This window comes from Pyxicephalus adspersus, chromosome 3, assembly GCF_032062135.1.
Source record: "Pyxicephalus adspersus chromosome 3, UCB_Pads_2.0, whole genome shotgun sequence".
Lineage (NCBI taxonomy): Eukaryota > Metazoa > Chordata > Amphibia > Anura > Pyxicephalidae > Pyxicephalus > Pyxicephalus adspersus.
The window spans coordinates 34,102,921-34,114,092 of record NC_092860.1 but is presented as its reverse complement, the minus strand read 5'-3'; the positions used below and the strand labels follow the sequence as shown (position 1 = coordinate 34,114,092).

Sequence of the window (11,172 nt, the reverse complement as noted above, 5' to 3'; positions counted from 1 at the left end):
TCCTTCTGCCCATTCAGAGGCTTGTTTTCCTCTCTGTTTTCACAGAATTATTAAGCTTCTTGGAGATGGTCTTATTGTTTGTGCCTTTACATGCTGGTTTATAAATGTCTTGCTGACCATCTACCTTTTTTACTTTCCCTGGTCCATTTCAGTGTAGGGCACATGATGATACAACAGACTGCTGTTCTCCTTTAAATAGTCTGAATGACACATGAAGATACCGACAGCAGAGTGACTGCTTTTCTCCATTTAAAAAGGCTGAATGACTGATTGCACAAATGGAGGCATAGGTAGTACTAATAAAAGAAAACGGTTTGAAATTTAACTCTAACCCAAGTAATTATGATCTTTAAAAGAGTACCCACATATGTGTCCAGACCATTTTTGAATATCTTTGTGGAACAAGCAATACTTTATCACTTTTTGCACTTTGCTTTAGGTAGTGACACAAAAAAGGCACATATGTATACATGGGACACTGCTTTTCATGTATTTACTTTTCAGGTGGCATAAAGTGATTTTTCATTTGACTGTGAGGGTAACAACAAACTAAGGCTGTAAAAAGTCAAATAATGTTAAGAACTCCCATTTCCATTCCAATTGTGCTGAATGAAAATGGAACATGGTGCATTCAATCACAGCACAACACCCTGAAATGTGTTGCAGTGCACAACCACATGCTGCAATGTGCCTAAAGAAATAAAAATAAAGTACTCGCCTATTGTGGGCATTTGATTTGACTGTTTCAAACAACCCAGACAGTTCTTTTTTCAAACAGCTCCATATATATATATATATATATATATATGGCATATAATACTTATAAATGTGGTGACGTTACAGAACCAGTGGTCTCTGTCTTGCCCAGATTACAGAGAGACAAGTGAAATAATCCAGATATACCGACATGATGCTTTTGCAGGGAGGTATGTTAAACGATGGCTCTACATGCACACAACTATTTCCAGCCAATAGTGTATGTGTTTAATAAAAATGAGCTGTGAAGATTAAAGAGATTAAAATCCAAGTCTTCTGTTTAACTGTGTATAAATTGTAATGCATCGATCTCTGTACTAATGCATACCACAATGCTTTGTTTTTCCACAAAGGTTCTGAGGCAATGTACACAACCTTTTTGTATTGAAAGGGGCTGCATTCCTTACCTAATAAATTTGTTTTGGCATATTCTTTTTAACAAATGATGTGAAAGGTGCAATGAAGCCATTGACATTATACAGCTGGTTTAGAAGTTTGCAACAAATGCATAACTATACAAATCATAAATGTTACACTAAGCAGACTCAAAATGTAAGCATAGCACACTGATGAAAAGGATTCGGGGCAGTATGTAATCAGTATGACTCAACAGATTTGCTTACTTATATATGTATTATTTATATTATTATTATATATATTATATATGTATTATTCTGATATATTTGCTATAGGAAATATTCATGTAACCCAGAACAACCAATTACCATTTAACTACTTTTTTGTGTAGTCCTGTTCTAAAAAAATGAATTCTGATTTGGTTGTTTAAAACAATAATTTATTTTCTGTTAGCAGACTTCCATACTTAGGCTATGGTCTTGAGTTTAAACCTTTTTGGTGTGATACACTTTTATTCTGTTTGCTTCATTTAGTATCCGCAATTTCAATTCATTTGAACAAAATGATCCATATAGAACAGTGGTGCCCATTCTTTTTTCATCTAGGGGCCGCATTTGACATTGAGATAAAACTTGCGGGCCACAATGCCAACAAACATTAAAGATGTATGTTTAAAACTAGAATAGTTTTAATTTAATATTAAATTGAAATGTTTCTAGTTACTGTAACATACATGCACCAAATAAAGAAATTGACAAATCAAGAATTTCTGCACTCACCATATGATGCTCATTTTTGATGCTCAGTTTTATTAATGAAAGATACAAAACTTAAGCTATCATACAGTGCTGGCCGGTCATATATTGTTCCCCGTTCACCATTCCTGTACCGAAGAGTAGAAACTACACCATACAATGCGTCCTGTAAGTTATAGGGGGCTACTAACATTTTTGTACCCCAAAATCTCTGCAAAGGATACTTCCAGTAAAATGGAATTCATGTGACAGATAACCAAGGGGTATATGTTCTTACTGCGACATCTTCAGGTCCCCAAATCCCCCTGTTCCTGAGAAATTGGGGTTTAGAGAAGGTAAGTGGTAAGCTATGTGTGACAGGGTAGCACAATATGACAAGAATAGTTTTTTTGTATCTTGTGATGGGGATGAAATTGGTGCTAAAATTTTAGTAGGAGTTAGCCACAAGAGTCCCCCACTTATACTACGTTTCTCTTTTCTTACAGAGTAATTGGGGTTCATAGAGAGTAGTGGGATAGCTATGTGTGACAAAGTAGCATGATATAATGGGTGTAACAATTTATTGGGGGGGGGGGCATTTCCTACTGGCTCCCACATTTGCAGTTGCCAACATCCCTCTGTTCCAGAGAAATTGAGGGTCACAGTTAAAGTTAATTGGCCAGCGTGTAACAGACACCTCACCAGCTGCTCAGTCCCTCGCACCCCAACATATGCAGATTTGATGGCAGTGACCAGTACTGAGCGTCTCCTCCCTCGGCAGAGTTCCATGGCATGAGGAAGGGGTAACCGCATTGCAATCTTCTTTGTGAATGGAGTCTTGAAGTTTTGTGAATGAGCAAGTATTTATTTGAGGCACCACAGCACCGAGGGAATTGACAGTACCCCAATGTTTATTGTCATGAAAGTGGCCCCCAGGGGTCCCGAACATGCAGACTCAATTTAGGAACCCTAGTCTTGAAAAAGCCCCCCTTAATGCAGAGGTTGGAACACGACTTGGACTTGAGTCCAATTTAGGTCACCTAATAAATGACTTGCAACTTGACTCGTGACTTGCTTTCTCTGCTGACAGCTAAAGGGGTTCGAGGAGTTGTCAGAGGAGAAAACCGTGGACTTAGAACAGGATCAGAGCTCTGTTTCTATGTGGGGACAAATGGGGATAAATAAGTGACTTGACTTGGGACTCAACTTGGAAGAATTCTTGGTGACTTGAGACTTGGCTTGGTGGGACCAAAGCAATTCACTAGAAGTGGCGTGGTAGGAAGCCTCCGGGACAGAAAAATAAAGTAAATCATAGTTTCTATTACCATTCCCTGAAATTGGGAAATGGTTTAACTTTTAACAAAACTTGCCCAAAGGTGTTATCAATTACCTCTTTTAAAAAAAGTGAAAGTCAAACTTTTCTTATTTTGTATTGCTTGCAAATTTTTTTTTAATGGCTAAGGTAAACTTATAGGAAACATGAAATTAATAAATAGTAAATCAAGTTCTGCAATGAAGAATATGCTGTTGCAGCCTCCAACCTTAAGACGATTCTTTTACTGATAACCTCATATTGAATTGCTGGCAAATAATATTCAGGCAACCAAAGGGAAAGCAATGATTTATGATTAGTTTATACAGTTATCATATTACTGTGCATGATTTGTTTAATGTAGTTGAACATGTATCATGCTTATGCAAACACCAGCACTATAGTATGTGAAATGTGTTCTGCATAAAGGCTGACAGGGTTTGATCCCCTTGAACAAATGTTTGAGCACACAAAACAGCATCCAGTTACACAGCCAAAGGACAACAATTCTCAGCTTCATTTTTTTACTGGGCTATTTTTGGCATAGGCTTCTGTTGATTGCAAAGGTTTAGCCCTCCCAGTTTTTTGGCAAACCCCTGTCCTTGTTCAAAGACTTACATTTGTTATGCATTGTACAGGCTCATGATTCAGGAGAGGGAGGGTGATGTGAGGGATAAGGCTAGGGAGGAGGTAGACAGTAACTGTAGAGGGTTTGCACTAGAAACTCATCTTCATTCAGTGATCTACAGCCTGTAACTCTTAAAGAAGACTTCTCAAAAGAAGGCAACTTAGATCCCCTGCTTCTTATAAACTGTAACAAAGTATAACTCTTAGCTGTGTTCTCTGCTGGATTTTTACTGTACTGATAGACAAGAGGAAACACTTGACAAACTTGAAGACTGAGATTTCCAGGACTATCAGGAGTTCAGAGGAAACAATTTACTGCAGTGGAAGCATAGGCAGGGAGGAGCTGAATTTGTCCTCTCCTGGGATCCCCTTTATTTCTCTGACAGTTGGTGTGTTTTTTTTCTTTTTGCACAACAGTGGAGTGAAGAAAAAGACAGGGATACATTGGAAGGGAGATCATGGAAATAAATCCTATTCCTGTTGTTACAGTCCAAACAGTTCCCTATGATGACCAAAAGCCAGGGAGCAATGGGTTTAGAAAGCCAACAGCAGTGTTTGAAAGTAAAAGGAACTATCTGCAGAATTTTATCCAAAGTGTGCTGTCCTCTGTAGACCTTCGGGACCGCCAAGGCTGCACCATGGTGGTGGGCAGTGATGGCAGGTACTTCAGTAGGACCGCCACAGAGGTTATTGTACAGATGGCAGCAGCTAATGGGGTAAGACAGAGCATGTTTGCTATAATCAATACTAATGTTCTTCTTAGTGCATCATATCATTGTATCATCAGGCTAGTATGGATGTGCTATATTTGTCCACACTTTATTGTACACGTTTGCATCTGTAGATTCAATTTGCTATGTATTTATATATATATATATATATATATATATATATATATATATATACTGTGGATGGGAGTTTAAGGCTACATTACTTTGTAACCTGTTCTGTTCAGATCTATTTTTGCTGTTTCAAAAAGTATTCAGTTGCAGCCAAAAGCAGGCCAAGAGCTTGCACCAAGAAATGCGCTGGTTGTGCAACTCAAAATGCATGCATTGCATTTGAAACAATTGCTTGCTTGTGCCTGAAGAAATGCACTAGAGTAGCATTGCTTTTGAATGTGCAAATAAGTTTTCAGAAACAGTGCCAAACTACATAAGCCCAGAGTGAACCAACAGTTTGACAGCTGCTGCAAACTAAATATGCTGTATGTTGTGCTTGTATAAAAAGCTGCATGGCCTTATTTAGAGTTTCATAACAGTTAAGTTTACTTTTTATTACTAACACATGTACACATTAATTTGTGTGCTTTTTTAGTTTATACACACTAGTGTGTGCTTGCAGGTTTATTACTTTCTTGGTAAGGGACAGATAATTTATAAATGAAATGGAAACATAAAATACCAATGTATTTAGGAGATATTGTCAATTTTGGTAATTAGATGAATTTTACATGTGTGGTATATTGAAAGAAATGGCAGTTTTTAATATAATGTTTTTACTATTTACACATGACATGACACACATTAATTGTTTCTTACTAAGGCAAAGAGAATTGTAAAGTAACCCACAACAAAGTTCAACTTTCAGTTGTGTTGCTACAAAGATAAAATTTACATTTTTGTCATCCTTATTATTTACCCTGAAATGGCAAATAGTGTTGAAGGATTGACTTGATTCTGCGGTATTTCTGTTTTATCTAACATAGGCGCAAAGTCTCTTGTTAATCTGTCACAGATTACAGATGTCACAGAAATACGACAAGTGGTTTAACTTATATATATACTTGCATGTTTTACTTTTCATTTAAAAAAACTGTTATGTCTGAGTTTCTGATTCCTCTTTTTCACCTCTGAAGAAGAAGGGTCAGCACAAGTAGCTAGTCACACAATAAAAGCAGAAATGGAGCAGCATGAACAGAGGGATAATCGCATCAGCTTGTTGCTGCTCTCCTTTACTGCCCAATCAGCAGGCTTGGCTGAGTTTTAACCAGTGTCCCTAAACATTTTGTATCAGCGGTCACCAACCAGTGGTGGTCGGCAAGAAAAAAAGGTTGGCGACCACTGTTCTATGTTGCAGTGGAGGCCTTGAATATGGATAATAGTCAAAGTAGTATGAGTACCTGGATCACTATTTTGGCTGTAAAGAATTTGCACAACCTTGGGCAGGTAAAACAGTCCCATATATTTTCATTGTGTATTTAGATGTTTGTCTGGATATTGACATGACGTGGTGGCCTTTGATTTTCAACCTTACTTAAGTTCTGCTTTGAATATTTGCAACCAGGCAGGTCTTTTGTTGCAGAAAGGGACAAGTGATACATTTTCTAGAACTAACCATACTTACCTGTCCATTCACTATCAAACTCTGAGCATGTGCAGCTTAGTATACTTTGTGGGTTATCTGAGTAAAGTCCCACATGCGTGGCATGAGTTATGTCATTCCTGCCTGGCCGTCAAGATCGGGGCATATGGAGGTGAAGAAGATGTTGGCACCCGCAACAGAACTGGGACAGGTGAGTGTATTTAAAAATTGTGAACAGGCATATATTTTTTTTATTGGCAAAGGGATATTGCCTGTACCTTCTGCAATAAAGAACCTGCCTGGTTGCAGGTTAATTTACTTATTTTAATTTTACGCTTTAAATTTTACTTATATTTCATTAATACTTACTGACCCTACCCTGATGATTTAAATGCTATCCCTGGGTTACTTCTGGGAAGCGCTGCAACTCTAACTGGACTTCTTCATGCAACAATACATCAATGTAAATATAACCCAATTATTACTAAATATACAATGATCTGGATAAATGAGAATCTTCACAGACACCACAGCTAATAAAGCCCACAAAACGTGGTGGTTGCCGGTTGCTCATATATTGGTAGATTTCAAATTTACAGTTTATTCTGGTACAAGCAACATATATTTGCTTCAGGGCCCCGTAATTTAGGGGATACAAATAAAACATTATTATAACAAAAAACTCCAGTAATCCTTGTTTTAAACTGCTTGCTACACACAGAACCATCCTAGCACTTGGATGGACGTCACATACATACCAATAGTGTCAACACACACTGCTCAGTTACATTGTGCCTATTACAATCCGCTGAGATCAGCACATTATGTTGCCATGGTTGCAAATGCACCTAACTTTCAGGAAGGCCGTGTTTATATTCTAAATTACAATGTATTTTTCTTTTCTTACCCATACAATATGGCCTTCTTTTCTCTTCTCCGATAAACAAAAAAACTTACTTGTAAGCTTACCCTGGAAGTTCACCATGTACTGTATTTCAGCCTACCCTAGCACCATGAATGTTTCTCTATCCCCCATGTACTATTATGACGCTGCACTATTATAACAGAGAGGGTGGGCTATGAGTACAGTGTCAGCTCTGCTTTAGTGGGAACATATAAGTTATTTTATATGCTAAACAAACATTGTGTCTGGATTTCTACTTTAATTTATATATGTCATCAAACATATGAATGCCATCAAGTACATCGACAGGTGCGAAGATGATCAGAGGGTCCTTTAAAGTAGCCATTGGGAACATTAGTGCCTGGCAATATTAAAGTGAATGCCTAACTGTGGGAGGAATAAACAGGAAATAACTCTTTGGCCCTATGTTTGTAAATGCCATGGAATCAGAATGCTGGGAACAGAGCTCACATTGACAGTGAGTCTTTAACATGGAAAAAGTATAGATTTCTATAAAGTCTAAATTTAAATCTGTCACTGAAGAGTGGACATAAGTCATGGTTAGTTATTTTCTTGTAAAGCGGGCCTGCAATCAGAAATTACCGTATATTATGGGGATCAAAATAGCTGCAAGCAACCTCAATGAAAACAAATCCCTACACTTTGCCCCTTGACATCATGGTAAGGGGAGCAACCTATCTGCTTCATAAGTGTATGACAAAAGTCCTGCCTGAGTCATTCTTTTAATAAGATTATAATTTCCAGCTTGATGACAAGACAGAGGGAATAGTAGCATACTGATGAAGATTACCCTGTGGTTTGCATGCATGTTAGTATGTTCCCTGTAAAAGTCTGACAGCACTCTGTTATTCTAGCAAATCTGATCTGACTCACAGTGTTAGTTGTATCTGTATCCCACTGGCATGCAAATAAATGAATTTATTATAAAGGTCACTACTACACAGTTAAATCTGAGTTTTTTGAAAAATACCATATATATTTAATTAAATGCTCTGGCCTGACAATCCAAACTGGTCCCAAATTCAGCTACCAAGGAATGCAACATTCATACACTAAAAATATCATTTACCCTCCCAGGGCAAGGTGTGCTCATCTGCTGATAAGACGAGATAGAGGCAGGTAAATCAGAAGTGACAGCCTCTCCTGCATCTTCATAGATATACATGGCCTACATCATGGTGGCAACACTCCCATTTCAAAAGCATTGCAGCTTTGTTGTCCTCCCTTGACTGGCCACACAGCAACACAGCAAATGACAATAAAGTGCTTTAGCACATCGGTTTTGGTTGGTCCACAGAAAAATTTGGACATAATTTGCAAATTTTATGTTTTAATAATAATAAAACAAAAATAATATAATATATATATAATATATATTTATATAATAATATAAATTCTTAAATTCTGAATGACAATTTTTGCCTTTATATTGCACTAAATTCACAAACTGTACTAGAGACGGAAAAGCAAGGGAGGCGCAACATGACGTTGGTGTACTCTTAAGATGTATAAGGCAACCGTTGCCGAGCAGTACGCTTCAGTATTTTTTCGGCTATTACAACAGTGCAATGCAAGTAATGCAATTACAATGGCCCCAGGTGGTCTTTTAGGTAAGTATGACCTTAAACCTGACCTGTATATTTTCTTTACCTGTTATATTTAATGGCATCAAATTGTTTGACTTTGATAACTATCATTTCTTGTTTGGTTTTAGATTGGAATGAAATAAACACATAATGAGTGAGTCAAATGAATATTCTGCATTTCTTTAGCAGTTCCAAAGATAATGCAACTAATAATGGTAACAATATTAATACTTCATTTAACAGTGATCTGATCAATGAATCAGAGCTTCCACAGTCCTAGTCAGGCAGAACAGTCATTACTTTACAAATGTATTTATCTTTTAAAAAATAAATCATTAATGGCCCGGGGGGTTAAAATTATGAATTTAGTGGTCCATGAGGTCGGAAAGGTTGGTGACCGCTGCTTTAGTACATATGATTTGAATGCCATAGTTCCAGTCTGTTTTTTATACAGGATTAAATTGTGTTTTTGCTTAGATGTTAGTTCATATGGCCAGTAATTTTAATATTGTGGCTGACACAAAAATAGGAAATCAGTGGTCACTAATATATTTGAAGTATTTAGCACCAATTGTAGCCTGTTTTTTTTGTTTTGTTCTTCTGGCATATTTTAACTGTTGTCCAACTTAACCAGTGCATTAACTTCATGTGTTTATAAAGTTCCAAGAATAAAGGAAAGTTTACACTGTTGAGTCCCATGATGTTCTCTTGATGACTTCCCCATACACAGATTTCTGTTTACCTTAATGGCCACTTTGGAACTGGAATTTTTAGATTGTTTTTTTAAAGTGGTGTTTGGTACAGGTATATAACGCATTGGCATGTGTGTGTAAATGGTTTATATTAAAATGCTTTACAAATTCTATTTAAATACCATAAAGCTTTTTTTAAGGATGGTTAGTGAAAGGCTGGTAAGACTTTTAATTCCCAGTAGCATGCTAATATAACATATAATAAAAGACATGAAGCAACATTGATTGAGGTACATGTTGGACAACATTTTATGTTTTTAAATGAAAAAAACAACTAGAAATAAAAGTATTTGTCCAGCCAAACCTTAGTTTTGAATAAAGTTGGAGAAAATCGAGGATAATCTAAAAAATCTAGGTTAAAGCCTTATTCTAGGTGTCCCTGCTTCCAGAGTTCCTTTCCAGTAGCATAGTTTATTGCAGGTATCATTATACATAATGATAAGACCAATGCCACTTGCAGTGATGCCCCCCTCAAGGAGGGGGGTCCAAGATCTCCTACAATGACAGGATTACCTGAAGGACTGTTTTATTTTAGGATAAATTTGTCTAGAGTGGGCTTTTATCTTCTTTGTAATACTTAGGCTTAGAGATCTATGTAAATATGGTTAACAATTGCATTACTCAGGGTAACCTGACTTGAACTCTTGCGCTAACCCTTTTTTTTACCAGGTTTCTAAAGCTACGTACACACTTCCAATTATTATCGTCGGAAAACGAACGACGAACGTTCCTGCACGATATATATGAACGATCGTATAGCACCGATCCTGCACAGAGAGGTAACGACACGATCGTTCGTAAATATTGTACACACAATAGATACGATCGTTTAAGCGATAGAGGAACTATGTGCACGACAGGAAAGTGAACGGACGTTCGTTCATCACGCATGCTCTGAACATGGACGATCAACGAACGACCGTACACACGAACGATGTTCAACGATCGTCGCCCAATCCGATCCGCCGGTCCGGTCGTTCGTTTCCAACAATTTTCCTCGTTCGTCGGCGTCGTTGGTTACTTTTTTACGAACGATTTTTTGCCCAAACGATCGTTCGTCGTTCGATTGGAACGATAAAAATTGGAAGTGTGTACGCACCTTTAGACCTTGTTGAAAAAATCATTTCTACACCCCCATGTGCACTCAACTAGATCCCATGTTCATAGGCAACAGTAATCGGTTAACAAAATGATCAAACAATTTAGGAATATACCCACTGAATGCATATAATAATATAAATATATAGTATTTTTTAAAATTGCTGTTTACCTGTGTTTTAAACCAATTTGCTAATTAGGATTAATTTTGCTTTAAATCTTACTAAATAAAGTTAAAACTAATTAGGCTGAATATTGCTGCATCGGCATTGGTTGTGTTATACATTTAGTCACCAATGCCAAATATTTGTATATTGGAGGCTGAATATTTTCCTTGCAAAGCTAGCTCTGTAAAGTTTCAATAAATACACAAAACATAAACAAACTAGATATTATAACTACAACAAATAAAGTGACTCTCATCTTCTATCAATCCAGATTAGGGTCCCAAGTAAAAGCTCAGCTCCGAGCTCAGCTGCCAAAAAAGTAAAACCAACTTCAGGCCTAACTCACAAAAATGAAAATCCTGTCTAAATACCACAGCACAGAATAATAGCACAGAAATAATGACAATGACCTGGATGGGTGGGTTTGCAAACAGAAGCTAGCACAAGTGAATTTTTCCACAGGAATCAGAGTAAAGGAAGTTACCCCTTTGTGCTATAAAGCCAGTAATACATTTTTGATTAGTGTAGTTTAATATTGACATCTTTCTCAGTAT

General features: G+C 37.1%; 1 protein-coding gene across 1 annotated transcript in view; it reads left to right on the top strand.

The window, feature by feature from the left end:
- The first annotated feature begins 3,838 nt into the window (after positions 1-3,838).
- PGM5 (phosphoglucomutase 5) overlaps positions 3,839-11,172 on the top strand; it is a 61,526-nt gene continuing 54,192 nt past the window's right edge. The window contains exon 1 of the mRNA XM_072404185.1: positions 3,839-4,502. Within this exon, the coding sequence (XP_072260286.1) occupies positions 4,245-4,502 (258 nt within the window). The 5' untranslated portion in view covers positions 3,839-4,244. The remainder of the gene's footprint in view (positions 4,503-11,172) is intronic.